General features: G+C 41.1%; 1 protein-coding gene across 3 annotated transcripts in view; it reads right to left on the bottom strand.

The window, feature by feature from the left end:
- Positions 1–20,226, bottom strand: part of larp1 (La ribonucleoprotein 1, translational regulator) — a 36,320-nt gene that overhangs the window by 12,522 nt on the left and 3,572 nt on the right. For 2 of the 3 annotated variants that reach the window (XM_061702202.1, XM_061702201.1), the window contains exons 2-5: positions 8,503–8,567; positions 7,484–7,549; positions 5,534–5,605; positions 1,127–1,280 (exon numbers count right to left, since the gene is read on the bottom strand). In XM_061702202.1, coding sequence (XP_061558186.1) covers positions 1,127–1,280; positions 5,534–5,605; positions 7,484–7,549; positions 8,503–8,567 — 357 coding nt within the window. The remainder of the gene's footprint in view (positions 1–1,126; positions 1,281–5,533; positions 5,606–7,483; positions 7,550–8,502; positions 8,568–20,226) is intronic. The other variant, XM_061702203.1, reaches the window with a different exon arrangement.

Raw genomic sequence — 20,226 nt, 5'->3', positions numbered from 1 at the left:
GTGAAATGAAATGCTGTTGAAATTTTAATTGAATTGTTGAAATGTCGAAAGTGAAACTTGAAATTAGAATGGTTTGAATCGGTCAAGAAAAGTGGAAGGAGAAATACATAAAATCTCTTAATTTGGTGAAAATTAAGGAATTTTGGATATGTGATAAATAGTTTCCAGGATGTCCTGAATGAGTTGAATATTTTGAAGTTGGAATGGTTTGAATCGGTCAAGAAATGCGGAAGGAAGAGGTAAAAATGTAAAATCTCTTAAATTTGGGGATTTTATTGTGTGAAATGTGGGAATAATGGCAATGTGGAAAGTAGGCCTGAATGAGCTGAACAGTTTGAAATTTAGAACGGGAAAATTGAAAACTTTTTGTTATTCACTTGAATGGGATTTTGGTGTGGAAATGTGGAATTCTGAGAAAAGTGGGTAATTTTTGGAATGTGGAAAGTAATTCCTCGTATTTACAAAATTTTGGGGAATCTTTTGAAGTTTGTACCTGTTGAGAAATGTGGAAGGCGAAAGCGCAGTAAAAAAGTGCACGGAATAAAAATAAAGATTTTGGGTGCTGTTTGAGGCTTCTCAGCATTCACTCAATCAAAAGTCTTATTTTGGAAAATCAAACAGAAAACTAACGGATAGGCTCCAGCTGACCTGTGACCCTGGTGAGGATAAGCGGTATAGAAAATGGATGCATGGATTAGTTGACACCAGACAGACTGGACTAGAAAAAAAAACAAGCATTTATTTGGCTGCAGTAACTCTGATGGCCAGCAGGCAGCGTTAGTGATCTGCTGTGCTGTGCGCTGCGGGCTTGTTTGAGGACAAATGTGAATGACTGTGCATGGGGAAATGACACAGCTACTTTAAAGTGACGTGGCGCTCCGTTTGTCTACGAAGCCAGCAGGCACGGGAATGAGGTGAAAGTCAAGAGGACATAACGGAACAGGAAGTTGGCCTGAGAGTCTGCGGTTCACCACGTAGTGACAAAAAAAAAAAAGCGAAAGCCGGAATCAGAAATTTATGTCAGTTGGTATTTCATCAGAATGTCATCATGTTGACTATGGAATATTCTTCCAAAAGGTACAATAGAAATTTGACCCCAGAACAGAAAACGAAACAGCAATTTCACCTTTTTTCTTCTGCCCGTTCTTCTGGGAGTCGTCGTCTCCGTTCTTCTCCTCTCCAGAGTCGTCCGACTTGCTGGTCTTCAGGTTCTCCTTGCTCTCCTCGTTGCTCTCGCGCTTCTCCTTCGTATCCTTCTTGGTGGACGTCCTCTTGTAGGCCTAACCGCATGACGCGTTGACATGACAAGAGAGACACTGACCACCAAGCATGCTGCTAGTCATCAAATATTGGCGTGTGCTGGTGTGTTAGTAAGTTGACGGTACGAACAGAACCAACACCAGAATTTATGGATTGACCCTCCTGTTATGTTCAAGTTAAAAAAATATATATAATAAAAATTAAACATAAAAACCTCGAAAAATAATATATAAAATGCAAGGAGATTTTTTTTGGGCTAGTCAATATTTTTAAGAATTGATCATTATACCGATTATCCCATCGCCTATCCATCCATCCGTTTTCTGTACCGCTTCTCCTCAGTAGAGTCGCAGGCGTGCTGGAGCCTATCCCAGCTATCTTTGGGCGAGAGGCGGGGTACACCCTGAACTGGTCGGCAGCCAATCGCAGCGCACATAGAAGCAAACAACCATCCCATCCCTTAATTCGATAAAAATGTATTCTGCATGTGAGGTGCAGGTATGATTATTATTGTTCACTTGGGGTCATCATTCGCACATTTTACACTGTAGCACCATTGACTTTAAGTGTGTATGGCTTTAAAAGGGCCTGGCCTGGTGAGTGACCATCAGGCAAACAAAAGGAGCGATATTTACCAAGTGTAGACATGCTGTTGTTTAAGACATTTCTCCTTTGCAGCAGATGTGAAATAATCCCAAGACTTTTACGCGCCACACTCTTTCCTCCTGGCTCGCTGCCATCTCACCAATCTTTATCTACACGCAGTGGCGCGTGTGTCTGCAGCAACGCTAGTCTGTGCGGAAAAATTACCCTGCGGAGATTTTGCGTTGACCTTTTCTGTGATCAAATTCTTTTGATTATTATAGGCCTATTTCACTGTGCATTTCATATGTCATACACAACGCATGGATAAGTGTGTCTGCTTTAATTTTCATTTTATAAAGGAAAAATTACATGCAGTGTGATTATTTCATGGTGTAGCAAAGAAACATAACAGGTTAATTGATCAGGAAAAACAAAAAAACAAAATATGTTTTATAATACAACCCCAATTCCAATGAAGTTGGGACGCTGTGTTAAATAAAAACAGAATACAATGATTTGCAAATCATGTTCAACCTATATTTAATTGAATACACTACAAAGATATTTAATGTTCAAACTGATACACTGTATTGTTTTTAGCAAATAATCATTAACTTAGAATGTTACGGCTGCAACACATTCCAAAAAAGCTTACCACTGTGTGACATCATCTTTTCTTTTAACAACATTCAATAAACGTTTGGGAACTGAGGACACTAATTGTTGAAGCTTTGTAGGTGGAATTCTTTCCCATTGTTGCTTGATGTACAGCTTCAGCTGTTCAACATTCCGGGGTCTCCGTTGTCGTATTTTACGCTTCATAATGGGCCACACATTTTCAATGGGAAACAGGTCTGGACTGCAGGCAGGCCAGTCTAGTACCATCACTCTTTTACGACGAAGCCACGGTGTTGTAACACGTGCAGAATATGGTTTGGCATTGTCTTGCTGAAATAAGCAGGGGCGCCCATGAAAAAGACATTGCTTGGATGGCAGCATATGTTTCTCCAAAACCTGTATGTACCCTTCAGCATTAATGGTGCCTTCACAGACATGTAAGTTACTACCCATGCCATTGGCACGAACACAGCCCCATACCATCACAGATGCTGGCTTTTTAACTTTACATCCATAACAGTCTGGATGTCTCTTTTCCTCTTTGGCCCGGAGGACACGACGTCCACAATTTCCAAACACAATTTGAAATGTGGACTCGTCGGACCACAGAACACTTTTCCACTTTGCATCAGTCCATCGTAGAGGAGTTCGGGCCCAGAAAAGCCGGCGGCGTTTCTGGGTGTTGTTGATAAATGGCTTTTGCTTTGCATAGTAGAGTTTCAAGTTGCACTTACGAATATAGCGCCGAACTGTATTGACTGACATCGGTTTTCTGAAGTGTTCCTGAGTCCATGTGGTGATATCCTTTACAAATTGATGTCGTTTTTTTATGCATTGCCGCCTGAGGAATCGAAGGTCACGGGCATTCAATGTTGGTTTTCGGCCTTGCCGCTTACATGCAGTGATTTCTCCAGATTCTCTGGACCTTTTGATGATATTATGGATCGTAGATGATGAAATCCTTCAATTCCTTGCAATTTTACATTGAGGAACATTGTCCTTAAACTGTTGGACTATTTTCTCACGCACTTGTTCACAAAGAGGTGAACCTCGCTCCATCTTTGCTTGTGAATGACTGAGCAATTCAGGGAAGCTCCTTTTCTACCCAATCATGGCATGCACCTGTTCCCAATTAGCCTGTTCACCTGTGGGATGTTCCAAACAGGTGTTTGATGAGCATTCCTCAACTTTCTCAGTCTTTTATGCCACCTGTCCCAGCTTTTTTTGGAACGTGTTGCAGCCATAAAATTCCAAGTTAATGATTATTTGCTAAAAACAATCAAGATTATCAATTTGAACATTAAATAGCTTGTCTTTGTAGTGTATTGAATGAAATATAGGTTGAACATGATTTGCAAATCATTGTATTCTGTTTTTATTTTTGTTTAACACAACGTCCCAACTTAATTGGAATTGGGGTTGTATTTGGATGAATCCATTCAGGATGAAAATAAAGCGAAAGTCACCAGAAACACGACAATGCTGAGAGTTTTTCGCACAGGAAATCATGCAAAGCATTTGCAACAAGTGGATTCAAGAACAGTGTTCCATGCCACTGAACGTACACAAACCTCATTGTATTAAAAAAACTAAAGTCAAATATCCACTTCCAGAAATAACATTCAACACATCATCGCGTGACAAATGTATTTTCACCAAAATTTGAAAACACTTCCCTTTTTTTCCATCCATCAACAACCATACTAACGAAAAGTTTATTTTATGATCTAGTCAAACACCATTTTCACTAAACTGGAGGCCTGAAGTGAAAACCGAACAAGCAGGATTAGCACTCTGTCAGTCTTATTTCCCAACAAAACACAGATTAACTGCAGCACGTGTCCATTATACCTAATCCATTTAACCCAGCTGTAACTGTTCAGGCTTTCAATGACATATGGTACATAGATGTAATGAGGGTGAGGAGAAACAGTGAATGGGTTTTTATGACTATAAATGCTGTCGAAACATTCAAGTAGAAGAGGGATGTCTCGTCGGTGACTCAGCACAGCTAACAAGCTAGCTACACTACTGGTTTCCAGATCTAAAGTTATTTTTTTCTAAACCACTAAATGTCAAAATGCTTTACAATAGGCCACACAAATCTGCCAAATCTATATATTTTTTAATTAAATTGCACAAAAACTGAGCAGGTTAAACTGCTCAATACCAATCATACCAGACTTCAAGTAAAAATACTTTTCATGCCCAGTTATATTGCAGTACGCACAGCAATTAGTACATTCTTAACACGAATCATTTCTTTTAATTTGATCAATCAGTTTTTTTATACACATTTTAGGATAAAATGCATAATTATCTCCATTAGGTAATGTGACACATTGTGGTACATATTAAGTTTGTCTCTTCCTAAATGCCGTCGTCACCCACCCCCGCGCCCCCTATAGTTACTGTAGCATTGGTACAAATGTTTTGTAAGCATAGGTATCTCTATTAGCAACGGTAGTGGATGTTTCATTTTGTTTTACGTGCCCGTTTTACAATAAACTACAACTGGAAGTGAAAAATAGCTTCAAGCAAGAAAGTTTTGCCTGTTTGGAGAATTGATCGATGTGTTTCTATCGCTATCAGACTGCACACATCAACCGTGTGACTTCCCCTAGTGCTCGCCTCCTCAGTGACTCCGACATTTATCGCAAAGCTTGCAAGCAACACATTATCTAGCATTGTGTAGAACGAAATGCGCAAACACATTAGATGACTCTCTCTGCCCCAGTCACGTTGAAAGAAAAAAAAATGCTCCGCTCTATCCACCGGGTATACAGTACTTCTGCCACACGCTGCTCTTCTTCTGCGGTGTTTTACTGACCAGTGTATTAACACTCGTAATAACCGCGGAACACAGCAGGTGACTGATGTAATAATCGCGCGACAACGAATCCATTATGAAATTCGTTGCCAACACTTTTAATTGGCAATTTGTATTGACATTGATTCGTTGTTGCAGCCCCACTTGAGTCTAATACTGGCATACTAATCGAATACAGCGACCAGGCAGGCGAGTAGCAGGCATTCAGGGCATATTACGGGGCTGCCAGATGAAACTTACAGTGGATCTCCACGTGTCTTTGACCTGCCTGACAGTCGGTGGGCAGGACACGGTCCGTGTCACTGCCTCGATCTGAACACAGGGAGGGAGGGAGGGAGGGAGGGAGGGAGGGCAGAGCAGTTTAGCGGAGACAGTGACGTGGACAGAGATGAAAACGCAAAATTAAAAAAATTTAAAAAAAACAGTTCACAGACATAAATGAGATGGGGGGGGGTGTGGAGGGGGGGGGGGAGAATAAGCCTAAGCCTGATTGTTATGGGACACTGTTTGGAAATGGTGATTAGGACAACTGCTGGGGATTAAGATATGCAAGGTATGCAAGTACGCTGTTGGTGAATGTATGCGGTGGGATGGTAGAGAAACTGTTGACAAAAAGGAGAGGGAATCCTGAATTCTTTGGTGGTGACGGAACAATATTAACTTGCCACAACAATCCAAAGACCAAACTCTGGACTCTGACTCTCCAGACAAAGACAACACAGCCAGTCCAATAGCCAATACGGAAAACATGAGTTGAGATTCCTAAGATCAACATTTTAAAATCACAGAAAGTGTCGACTCGTATTACATGATGCTGGACAGTCCCCCAAGAATAGCAGCAGCAGCAACAGCAGCATCACCGATCCAGGGGCCGGATTACCAAAAGGGGATCCCTAAAAGGACCTCCCTTCCCAGGCACTGGCCACCACATCCAAAAGTCCAGCCCTCCCTATCGTGCAATTTATTCCAGTCTCTGATGACGTTGACCCACATTTTCCTGCTGAGCAACGTATGCGCTCCATTGTGTTCGGAGGGATCCGGGTGTCTAAATTAGGGGAGGTTAGCGGGCCATGCGGCTGGTGACACATTAGCCAATACAGGGATCAGAAATAGCCGACAGCTCTGAAGCTGCTCGGGGAAAGGAGGGGGGTCGGGGTCACTGTGTCGTGACGTGTGCTCGAACGAACCGAGCAGCTTTGACACGACAGGTGCTTGGTGCTGAGAGAGGGCTTTTGAGGTCATCTTTTACGTGTTTATTATGCAACAGAAGCACTTAATGAATGTAGATGCATACCTTAAGTCCGTTCCAGCAAATATGTTCAGCAATAGGACACAGAACTAGGGATTGAACAACTACAAAGTTGTTTTGTAGTTGACTATAATATGATTAAAGTCGAGATAGTTCTTTGTTTCTCTCAACCAACCGGTCGGTCTTTATCTTGTAAGACATGATATCGTAGGCAGGCTCCCGAGAAAATTCAGCATTTTCTCTGTTTCAAGTTGACTTATGTTTTTGTGGTACTGGAGGCTGGGACTTGCTACCGGTCTGTCGCGATGTTGGAATGTGTTGTATCAAACAACTATGTCCGTCTGCGCATTATTAAAAAACATTGTCACGAGGAGGATGGTTTCATGTGTTTCGAGATTTCATTTCACCCCGCTGCCCTCGTTTCTTGCCATCGGTCCTCACACCCGCTTGTATGAATATTTCAAAACTAGCGATTAGAATAGTCAACGCTACTGAGCCTAACCGCTATTCTCACGCCTAACACGCTCATTTTCGTACTCTCAAACTTGCGCAGATGTATTACGACTGTGTCGCCTTGTTGGCCGGACATTTGCTGCTCCACAGGGCGTTATATTCTGGTGATGGCAGTAGATCTGCACATCGAAAATCCTCTGTAAAAAGGCAGTTTAGAAGACACGATACCACAAACAAGTGTTTCACGATTAGTCGACTTTAAGCATTCAACGTTGATGCAGAGCTGTAAAGAGAAGAGTAAAGTGATGTACTGGGCCCTTTCAATACAAGCTGAAACAGAAGGTGGTTGTTTGGATCTCCTTCCACCAATGTTTTGGCAAGGACAGTAAAACCCATCAGACACTAGCCCGTCTGGTGTTCCTCGCCCCCCTTATCTCGCCCAATAAACCGCATCTCCTCGACACCACATTCAGACAAAACACACCTACCTGCATGTCTTTAGTTGCGATCTCCCCCGGGGTGGGCCAGCTATTGGCGTCGCAAAAGTCCCCGACCTGAGCAAACACAGCAGAGCGGGGCCTGAATGCATCGTTAATGGGTGGTAACGAAGCATCCAGTGAGGATAAGCTCCGAAGATCACACCTTTTTAAGTTTCAACACAGTCCACATCCCGTTAGGTGTAGTTTAGTACAGTATGTAATCTTAGTGTTTACAAATTAACACCTGTACAACCTTTGGTAAAACCTGCAATTCGGTGGAAACGAGAATGACAATTTGACTTTCATGTCTTCAAATTTTAATGCTTCAGTTTAGCAGCTGAAATTAGAATTGTGCCTCAAGAAATGTGGAAGAAAACCATAAAGTCAATACTTTTACAAACCCTCACAATGTGTTTTCGTATTTTGGGACCCCATCCCTCGCTAACAACTAGCAAGTTTTATGAAGACTGTAGACCGTCTTATGTGAATTGTATTCGTTCACATGTTTGAAAAGGAGAAATAAATGGCTTCAATTTATTTTGAGAGATATTCCTAAACATTCGGAACCAGAATTGTGCTGTGTTTGGGCCCATTTCGTGGAGGACGACTTTGTAAACATAAGTTTTCAACACTGCTGGAAGTGCATTTCCAGGTTCGGCGCAAGCGATCCAGCTGGGCAGCGGCCGCCAAGCCATACAAATAAATGCAGCATATAAAAGCATAAATGTGCTGTGGTTAACAACAATACTTCACTATATTTACAATGCTAAATGTAATTTGGTTCTTAATTTTGGCAGTTAAGAGTCTTGGCTTACATTATGGCCATTGAAGTAATGTGATTGGCGGTTACAAAGCATTTGTTTCTACAGAAAAAAAAAGCGATGGAAAAAATTAATTTTGTGCCATTCTGTAGTATAGTTACCACTTAAAACACCACATACTTGCATGGCATGCAGACTACAGAGGACTTAGAACAGCCTTGTACAATTAAAAATAAATAAATAAACAAATAAATAAAGAGCATTTACCTTTCCTCCACGTCTGGCCTTGGGGGGGTTGCCTGCTTTCACCACCTTGGCGAGACCCGTAGACTCTGTGGAGACAAAAAATAAATAAAACAATTCAGCTGAAATGTGAAATCAGCTGATGACAGCAGAACACAGTCAGAAGAGGACACATATAACCCACGAAACGATCTGGCTTTCTCGTTCCACACAAGCGTAGACAAAAATACCTGAAACTTGGAATCAGAAAATAATACGATGGCTTTCAGTTGCAAATTTCAATGCAATGAATGCACAAAATGCATTAACACAGATGTCAAGTTTGAGTGTAAAATTTTTTTTTTGCTGCAATTCAACATGGTCTATAACCAGAAATGCATGACCACAATGAGCTACAAAGTGGGGAGATTTTCCTCAGCTTTTCAAAGGCTTTGACAAAAAAAAAAAAAAAAAAAAAAGAAGCAGCTGTATTTTATTATATTGTTAATGGCATTTCAATTCATTTCAATTTGGAAAGTACTTTTACAAACATAAGTTATTCCATATAAAACTGAACAACAAATCCAATCAATTTTGGGAAATACAATAAACTGTACAAGTTCCAGGAACTGTGAGTTCTTCGTACTTGTAGGTCCTGGAACTAAACGGCTCTAATTATGTTTTCGGCGTGCCGATTATATTTCTGGTTCTTTGCCCTCTATAAAGTACTACAACCATAGCAGGGTCTTCTTTTGGATCCGATAAAAGTTTAATGATACAAACACACAAAGGACCTGCAAATGTTACTAGTATTGACATTTTGGGAAATCCCTGAAATGTTTGGGGTTTTTTCCGCTGCCAATTTTACAAGACAAGATAAAATAAAATACAAAAGCGGCTCAGTTCCCGCTGACGTACTAGCTTTAGGCTGAAAGTCTGTTCTGGCTACAGAGAAAATGTACAAATATGCTCTTTGGCCTCAAATATTACAGGCCGATCTCAGACGAGATGTGTTGGATATGGGTCTGGTTTTTGCACTGACGAAGGGGCGACAGAGTAATTCATAATAGCTCTCAAAATATGACTATTACAAAGAAACACAATCAAATTCTTTGGAAGGTTGATGTATAAAAACACATTTAGCTGCAACATGACTAGGTTTGCAGTTTTAAGAGTACACTTGTTTCTTCATCAGCATATTGGGCTCAATCATTCCTCACATTCCAGCGCAAAACATGAAATAAAGGGCAGGCCGGTTAAAGATGCTGTCACTGCCGTTTCAATAATCCAGATGCGAATAACAGGAAACTCATTTTCCTGACACGGAGAATGAGGCACGGACAAACGGGGCTTTATGTCAAGTGTGTTTACATTTGACAACTTCAAACAGTTGCAGGTTTTCAGAGTATACGAGTCTCGTTTTGTGGATTTCCATAAAGAGTTAAATTACAAAGGCGCCTGTGAAGGCAAGTGGGAGGAAACATTGAATGAACTTTTAAGGATGTGACAGCGAAAATTAAATGTGCTGCAACACACATTTAAATAGCAGGAAACGGTGATTTGTTTGTTACAAACGCCCTGACAGAATGAGTAATGCAGGTCACATTGAGAATCGCTCAACGTTTATTGTGGTGGAAATCAAAGGTGTTTGAGCATCATTCATCACCGGGTCAAAGATCGTGACTTTCACCTCTGTCAATTCCTGAAAGGTGTTGACTTAACCACGAGTGACATCACAAACATCACTTTAAAACTTTTTTTTTTTTTTTTTTTTAAATGGAATCCCGCCCTCACAGATGGAATTAAGTCTACATAATGCCTTTCTTGGCAAAAAAAACAGTGGAGAAAATGGACAAACAAATTGATTACAATTAAGTTCATGGTTTGGTCCGTAGCATTTCAGAAAATGGGCAACAATGTTGATCATTATTTTCAAACGTAAACACAAATATATGCAAATATCTTAAATCAGTCTGTTTTCATGAAGGACTGCAGAAAACTGAGAATATTTACTGTTGAGAATCCATTATTATCCATTATCAGTCTCAGATTCCACAAGCTTTTTTTAATCCATTGCTGTTTAGTGAAAATAGGTTCCTGTAAAAAGTAGCCTGACTACACCTTAAGAGTGCTTTGTGTGAGCCGTCATATGAAATATGTATACAGCCTTGTTGACTGTCTGCATCATTAAACTAATTGACTAGCCGGAGGGAGACTGTACTCCGCTGACGTTGGCCGCTCAGATCGGATGACGGCGGCTTTAAGGTCAAACGGTCAGCATGTCGGACAAACTCGGACCTCCTGTGGCAGAGCAGCATATGATGCTCTGACTCTTTGGGACTTCAGGGATTGCTTGCAAGGTCGGTGGCGTACACGCACAGGCGGAGAATCTGATTATTGGCCGCCGTATAGCATGTTCGCTTCCACGACCATAAATGGCGCTATGCCCTATTTGTAGCTCATTCGAAAGAACAACAGGTGACATTACAAAACTACAGGGCGACGCAGCTAAAAACGTGACGTCAGAGCTACGCATCCACGTCAAAGTATTAAATGCCGGCTGCTGGCAACAAGCGCACATTCCACAACGCAGCGGTTAACAAACGAGAGCTTTGTGTCACCGAATCCCCGCAGGTCTCAGCTTAGAAACACTGGAATGATCTTTTTCATAAACCCGCCAAATAAACTCGGCCCACTATTATGCACAATTCTCTCAGGCCGTTGCCAGAAGTTCACATGTAAAGGGCCACTGGGTTTTAAAATGATAAACTAATGAAGTGCTTGTTTTTAGTAGCACAATCCGGCTATGCAACGACAAGTCTAATTAGTTTTCGCACAGCCTTGTGAGGTCCTGTTAAATATTTTTTTTTCTCCCAACGAGCGGTATGATGATGTGTTGTTAATGAGCTGTTAACTCAGGGTTAGTTCCTCCAGTAAACCACGCTGCAAACAGGGACAGTTTTAAACAAATAGAGGTGGCACTTGCCTTACCTGCAACACGGCTTTCAGTCATGCAAAGCAAGACTAAAATTTGACGAAACAAGAGGGTGACAAGGAAGTTGCCAGATGAGATGATCATGGCTTTTGAGTAGAAGATCAAGATTCGGGCGTGAATTTCAGCTCATGTCGATAATGAGGGCGAGAAATGCCAACACGCTGGAAGTCGAGCAGGTTTAGACATCTCAGTCATAGAAACGCAGGTACTGCATGGTATACCCCACATTTACTACTGATTACGAAAGAACAGAAAAGCTAAAACAAACTGTTTTCTGGTGAAAGAAGAGTCTACTCTTTATTTTTGGTAGGTTTGGTGCTTAATGACACAGAACAACGTGTAGGTCTTGAAAGATCAATCAAAATGCTCTAAAATAGCCGGGAACATGAGGAACTCTGCTTTCAAAATGGCCGGCAGTCAATGAGTTAAAGTTACTTTAAAGCATGTGGGCAAGGATAGAAAGTCGCTGATGCAATACTGAATCGAAAAACCAGTCAAACTCATTAACATGCAAATGAGAACACTCGCAAAGAGCTGCTTTGTTCCACAACTCACGCCCAGACACTCACATAGAGGGTGTACCTAGCCAACCAGAGTCCAGCTCCTGATGTCACTCACCAGGCCACGCCCCTTAAAGACCCACATCAAATTAACGAATACGACACTATGAACAGTAATTACACTTCATAAAACCAGTTTATTTACTGACATTCTTGTTTATCATGTTTTCATACTACACAGAACCACTTCTCGATTAAAAAATGTTTTCAGAGGCTGAAAAGGATGAACGTTTCCATATGGAATTTTTTTTTGATAGCCCAGTAAACTTGAGTTAGGAGCTGGGTCACGGAACAAATTAAACCCGTGTATCAAGGTGCCAAATGTTCTTGTAGGAAAAAAAAAGCTTTTAATACAGTTATAGTATTGGATCTCATTAGATGATTGATACGGGTACATCTATGACCTATGTCGCTAATATCACAGACACAAGCTTGTACTGGCTTACTCCATCACTCTCGTCTTCCTCATGCTGCCTTTAACTGGCTTTGGGCTGTCTCCGCAGCACAGCAAGAGCTAGTTGTCATAAACCAGAGGCGACCATTACCATTTGTTAGCACCATCCCGTCGGCAATTCAATTCAGCCACTCCCTCTCCCCCCCTACCGTTTGTAGCAATATTCCATTCATCATCTACTTAGCATTATCCCCAGCTCATCTACGGAGCGGCAGGAACATGCTGCCAAGGTGACCTGCAAAGCCCCCCACCTCCATTGCCGAAAATGACTCCAGGGCCATGTGGGTAATCGCTGGTGCCACATCGGCTTTTGAGTTCGCGGTCTTAGATAAATCAGTGTTGGGAATGAAGTGCAACAATCCAGTTCACTTCACCACGAAACAGTTGGAAACAGTAAATGCTGATGTGGCTTCTGTCCTGGAAATGGAAAATCCACCAATCAACTATCTAGCTTACCTTCTAAGTACCACACAACTGTTCTGAATGCTATGGTAAAGATCAGGGGGCTCATTTATCAGTAGGCTTTACACGATCAGGATTTTCCCCCATTTTGTCCTTATAATAACGTCGGCTCGCTCCACTCTTGTTGTCGTCGCCATCGTAACGAGTGTACCGGTCACATTTGAGTTGACAAGATAAAGCCCAATGATCATAAAAAACAGGATGCGAAATACAAGATTTTATTGCAGTAGTCTGACAGTGCAATCATGAAAGAGCAAATTTGTCTTTTAGTCTGAGCGGGGAATTACGTGTTGCCTGTCGCCGACGTGTTGTCTGTCCCACACCGCCAAGTTTGTTTAATGAATTTATTTATTTTATTTCTTTGGAATAATTTTTTTGGCCGTCAGATATTTACAGTAATATGTCAAAAGACATGCGACAAGGCTAAAAATAAACTAGCTTTTGGATTCAAATATACTGTCCACGCAGCGACGCCGAGTAAATGTCTTTTGCGGAGCCGATCAATGACGTCTTTGATCGGCTCGGCGAATTATGACAAGGCTTTAAAAATATGTGGATGGACTAACTCCAAAGTCATGGCAAGGAGGGTGGACAAAAGTATTACCTCTGAGACCTACATTGAGGAACTTGTCTGAGAAGTTAGGAGGCGTTACAAACAAAAAGAAAACAATGACATTGGTAGAATTTAACCGCTGCTGTTCTATCAATCAGAGAAAAGAGCAGTCTCTGTAATACAAATAAATGGGTTGACATCAAACTCAATGCTAAAAAATGTGAGCGAGACACAGATGAGAATTATATTTAATTACCCAGGAGGAGGAAAAACAATTATGGATACTTGTAAGCATTATTGAGGACACTTCATTGTAGGTACAGCCATCCATCCTCCAAGGCAGCTCCTGCGGAAGAGCTATTCTGTAGAATGAATTAATCGAGCGCTAATTCCTCCAGACGATCTGGATAGCAGATTTGTGCATTGACTGAATGAAATCCTTTCCTGCTCACGTAGCTGAAATTATTGTATGACGGCGCTTTAATTGAAATGTGGGTGCGATCTATGGCTCCAACTACATCTTTGGGAAACCCGTGTTTAATGTTGGCTTTTTGTTGATGTCTGTATGCAAACTGGATGTAAATTGTAGCCAGGGAAATAATTGTACCCAACACAGTCTGCTGGCATGAGTCAGTAATAATTTATTCTCAGAATATTCGATAGCTGCAACCCTACACTAAGCTTTGTTGGATAAGCATTCTACACACAAGCAACAGAACAGCACTGCGGTCCGTCACTGTATTTTCGGTTCTGATGTCTGCACTGAACACTGTTGGGAAAACGTTTTCAGGCTGTAAAGTTTGAAAGGGCCCCTAAATGTTTTGTGGCATGCTGGATGTAATAAGCAGCCCCAAAACAAGATGGGACCGTCAAGCTATATCAGCCAGGTTTACACTGACGTTATGCTACCCAGCGTTAACACGCAAACGTGCCAGACTTGTTTGTGGGCCGGATTTAAGGCAAACAAGAGTGTGAATTTAAAACTGAATTTAAGTGAGCAGGCGCCGCAATGACAGACTCTACCCGAGTGACGACAGGAGGGAAGCCGCTCTCCCTGCCTTGCAAGATCCAAATATGGAGGAAACGGTCAACGAGCTACTGCAGGCTGTTACGCCAGAGTCACATGACGACATCACCTCATCACTTCTCGTCTGCCTTTTGTGTACAAATGTGGCGCAAAGATTCAACGGCAAGCTGAGAGTTGTTTGAGGTGGTGGGGGAGGGGGGAGGGGGGGGGGGGGTCACGCGAGACAAATCCCAGCTGGCAATGCAGGCTTTGGTGACAACGGCTTTGGCTGCAAGGCTTCCATGTGAAACTGCGCCAACATATTGATGAATTTGATGCTCAGTAGCAGTAGCCATTCAAGTCATTTCCAAAAGCGGGGTGCGTCAAACGACAGTGACGAAGACGCATGGACTTCAACAGTTGTGCGTGTTCACCCCGTTTATCACGGGGGAACCATTCACAACCACACCTGACAGGTGTGTGTGTGTGTGTGGGGGGGGGGGGGGTTACCCTACCCCACAGCCTTTTAACACAAACTTTTTATAACAAACTAATACTTATTAAAACAAACTTGAAACTATTCCTTGGGTTCCATTCACACGTTCTCGCTGTCAAAAAATAGGAGACTATTGTATAGCATCACTGAGTAAATGAAAAGACTGGGAGGCACAGTTCTCCAAATAAGAGTCCCAACGTGCTTGGCTAAAGCTGTTTTTCACTCCCATTTGTAAAACGGAGATATAAAAACAAAAGAGAAGTAAACATTGTATATTTAAACACCAAAATGTTTAACCAAACCATATAATTTTGTGTAGCAAAAAGTCTGCTAGCTTTATGCTCACATATAAGGCAAAATACCATGACGGGCTAACATAAATGAGGATAGATCGGAGTCACCAACCGTTTTAAACGTGAGTGATCAATAATGCAAAGTTACCAGTTTGATGCACACTTCTGGAATAACAAATTTGCTCAAATTAACTAATTATTTTATCACTAATTTATAATATTCATTTTTGTCAAGGCACTGATCACGTTATTTCTCAATAATTAATACTGATTTAACAATGTAGGAAACATAACATCAATGTATAACAATTTATTTCAATAATTCTCTCCAAGTATTTACATTTTCAAATGATCGCTTCGACCATATTCCTAGGAAATCACATGGTACTACCACTGGTGAGCTAATTTTTAACACAAGCCCGCAGGCTCCTCATGTGGCCCTTGGGGGGCACCATGTTGGTGACCTCTGGTATAGCTTTTACGTTAATTACAAACCTTCAAACAACTGTTACTTAACATACATGGAGTGTGAAACATACAAAAAGAGAAAATCTGCAAAACGAAGATGAACCACAATATAGCGGGTGTTCACTGTATTGAGAATGACTCACAGGCTAATCCAATCACCTTGCAGTTCGGTCAAAAAGGACAAACCCTGCTATTGCAAAGTTTGGCTTGTTTTGGACATGAGGTCTCTAAAGAGAGAGCCCTCGAGGCTCCTTGACACTGATACAGCGCCGACTGGACACGCCGTCGGTGTGAAGGGTCCACACCCTGCCGAGCTCTATCACCGAGCGCAGACGCAGCCCGAGATAAAGCATCCCGAGCTGGCTCGCTCAAGACAAGTGGCTCATCTCAAACAGCTGATAGTATGTGCGTGTCACTATGCGTATGCGTATGCGTGTGTGTGTGTGTGTGTGTGTGTGTGTGTGTCGAGTGGGTGTGTAGGCAAAGGTGGAGTCGAGTGACATTTTCTAAATGGAATGAAAGCGTTTGGAGTTAGCACGAATGCTAAAGAGGCAGTCACACTGCAGGCCAATTCTTATTTAGTGCCAATATTACTACATACAACAGTGCCTTGAGATCCAAGTTTCATTTGTTCTTTGACCACACACGTAATTCAAAACGTCTCATAAATCATCTTTCCCCATGGAAACGAATGGAAATGCCATGGAACCTTTCCAGCCTTAACCCCCCCCAAAAAATGTTTGGAATGTGTTTTTTTAATTTAAAAAAATAAATAAAAATTAAAAAAAAAAAATCACTCTATAACATTGTACTTTACAAAAACATACAATAACGGCATAACTACATAAAATGTAAAGAAACTGTTTAAACCAGATTTTTTGCTTCAATTCAATGGACATTGTGCTGCTCCTTCTGGTGTGCACCTTGGGTAGTGATTCCCAACCAGTGTGCTGTGACACATTAGTGTGCCGTGAGAGCGCTTCTGGTGTGCCGCGGGAAATTATCAAATTTCACTTAATTGGTCAAAATATTTTTTTTTTTTTATAACAAATGCATCTTTGTTCATTAACTATGCCAGCGGCATATAAAGACAGACAGAACAAATAAATGCTATTCTATTAGATGGCAGAAAGTGTACAATTGACTTGTGTATCCACTTTCAGTGACATTTTTGTTTGTTGGTGTGCCATGAAGATTTTTCAAATGTAAAATATATGCCTTGGCTCAATAATGGTTGGGAATCACTGAGCTAGGGTAATCTCGTAGGACAACATGATTCTCGGGTGAGCAGTGAAAATGTTACCATATTAAATACATGTAATTTGTAACATTAAACATTACATATCATATTGGAATAAAAGCAAACCTTTTTCACAACCCCTTCGTACCGATATAAGTCCATACAATGCGACATAAAAAAATATATATATCATTTTCCTTATATCTATGTATAATACGCACTCAGGGCTCTACACTAACTTTTGTTGCACTGGTGCAACCAACTTTTTCAGTTGGTCGCACCAGCACATGATTTGGTTGCACCCTTTTTTGGGAGGTAGAGCATGACTATGCAACGCGTTTAAATAAAAAAATAATGTAAACTGTACATAAAGTTCACATTCTAAATAAGAATGCTTGGGTGTAGTGGTGGTCACATCCTACAACATATTGGCGCTGAAATCCTTAAAACAGGCCACCTGGGATGTTGAAATACATTTCCACTCTTTATGGAGTCCACTTATCCACGACTGGATTACATCCAAAACTGATAAGAGTTAAATTTAACCTTATGCTCAAGTCAAAACTCCCAAACTTGCACTGGCATTAGTTGGAAAACTGGGAAATTTTGTGGGTTCTTTGGTTTCTTGTTTTACCCATATGTAGCTCTACTTACTGTCTGGAATGACTCACTTCTTTCAAAGATGAGTTCCATTCGAAACACTGACCTAAGGCACGTGGACTATAGCGATGTGACCCTTAAAATGATTTATCAATTAAAATGATAACTAGCCCAGCCCTACCTACAAGAGTTTTTCATATTTACTGTAATCACGACCTTACTACTGCTTTACCCTGCCGTGATGGACTACGGTGTGATCAACTAGGCTGCAAATTCGGGTTATGCCGCGGCCGTAGTAACGGAACGCTCAACTCAATTTATAGAGCAATTTTTTTTTTTTTTAAAACAAGAAAAACAGCTAAAACAAAGTGCTTTACATAGATCAAAATCAAACATAAAACAAATAATAGTGGACCCCTGCATACTCGCAGTTTGGCATTCACAGGTTCATCTATTTGCTTATTTTTGGGGGGAACATTATCAGTTATTCGCGGAAACCCCCGTATTCACACTATTTTTTATCAGATCCCTGCTTACTGTAATTCCTCGTGTATACTACACTCGAGTATAATGCGCAACACCAAAATTAACTCTAAATATCAGGAAAACCCTCTCTTCTATCTATAATGCGAACCATCTATTTGCTGCGAGCAGTCAGCTAGCCGTGGGAGCTAGCGGCAGGAGCTAGCAAGCTTATGTAGCAACAAAGAGTAGCGAAGCAAGGAGGAATTAGTTCAGAGTGAAACATTTAAGAGGTAACTAACCTGCGGTGGAAAATAAGCTGTAATTTACCAGACATATTGGGAAAAAGTAGCTAGCGAGCGGCGTGGCAATGACATCCCACTCCGTCCTTGACCCAGAGGTCCATCCAGAGAGATAAAATATTGATATGGCAGTGATGCGAGGATGTCATGATTGTGTGCAGCAAAAAGTTACCGTATTACTGTATATACACATTTGTAACATTAGACATTCCTGATCACATTGGAATGAAAGTACTGTGGTGGTGGGTTGACGTAATTCCCGTACAGAACTAAGGGCCAACTCATGTGTTCCACACGTTAGTTTTTGCTGTGTCGGACTACTTGTGGTTGACTTCCGTGTTTTCTTTTGAACGCGTTCTTTTACTCAACTTTTGTCCCTCCATATATTCTTTATATATTTTTTTTAACTTGGGAGATCTGCTTTGTGATGTGGCAGCACCAGAAATAAACCGGCCGTCGAGCAAACTAAGATGCTAAATCGGATGCAGTCAAAGGATGGACGCGGGAGCAACAGATATGATATGGCAACGCGGCTTCTACTTCTTTGTTTTTGATTACTTCACGTGGCAGCGTTAAAGAGTGCCACACAGGTCTGAGATATATAGATATATATATATCTATATATATATATATCTATATATATATATAGAGAGAGAGAGAGAGATATATAGATGTATATATAGAGATATATAGATATAGAGATATATATAGAGAGATATATATATAGAGAGAGATATATATAGATATATCTACATATATATATATATATATATATATATATATATATATATATATATACATACACACACACACACACACATATATATATATATATATATATATACACACACATATACACACACACCACAACGTTTCAGCGTTTTCGTGTGGACGCACACAATTCTTGAAATGATTCCGTTTAGATCAGCTCCGTTTCTGTGTGGACGCAGTAGACGCAATCAGATTGGATGCGAACTGAGTGCTTTGATGCAATGTCGCCGCATCATCGCTTTTATGTCCACTACCACCCCTTTACTTTGGTAGGGAGTGGGGGGGAAACGTTGTCAGGCCTAATGTTCCCAAAAGTTAAATGGCAGAAGTGTGTCACTTTTTTTTTTTTTTTAATAAACGCACAATTGAGTCTTACCGATCAGAAACATCAACGATGTCAACAAGTGCAACAGTTAATAGTTTTATGAGTCTGAATGACTGTGCAATAAAAAAACACCAACAGCATTAGTTATCCCCCCATTTGTGTCAACTGACGAGTCCACGAGAGGCTGTTCAAATGCTGCTCCGCCTTGTGTTTTCATCGCCTCGCTACATTTCATTCGTGCTGCGGTGATATGTTTCAAATGAGTTTGACGAACCGTCAAAAGCACATCACGAGGCCATTTGTTTACCAAGTACCAGTTACTAATTCATGTCCCTTACCTAATGTTACGTGTGGGAACTCGGTACGCTTTTGTACGTTACAAAAAAAATCTGATTACAAATACAGACGTTACCCTGGTTACAAACAAGTTACCTTCCGGAAGGCTGTTCGTATCTTGAATTGGTTGAAAGTCGATATTTAGCAAATTTTCTATTGGTAGGAACATTATCAGTTTTGCTATTTTTTTTTTTTATCCTCACCACTAACCGACATGTGGTGCAAACCGACAAGTTTCTCAGCCGATGACACCAGCCATAACTTGCTGAAAAGGTTTCATCGACAGTGTCGTCGTCCCCAGCCTTAACCTTTAAACCCCCAAAGACATTTCCACCCATCTATCGTATGCCGAGGTGGGGGACTCGAGTATGACATAAGTCGACAGTTTTAGGACTTGCTTTGCTTGAACTTGTGGAAGACTTGTTATTCATGAGAATCGACAGAGT

The sequence above is a fragment of the Phycodurus eques genome, chromosome 17 (assembly GCF_024500275.1).
Source record: "Phycodurus eques isolate BA_2022a chromosome 17, UOR_Pequ_1.1, whole genome shotgun sequence".
NCBI classification, from domain to species: domain Eukaryota; kingdom Metazoa; phylum Chordata; class Actinopteri; order Syngnathiformes; family Syngnathidae; genus Phycodurus; species Phycodurus eques.
Note: the sequence above shows the minus strand (reverse complement) of the source record. Positions and strands in the feature narration are given on the sequence as shown.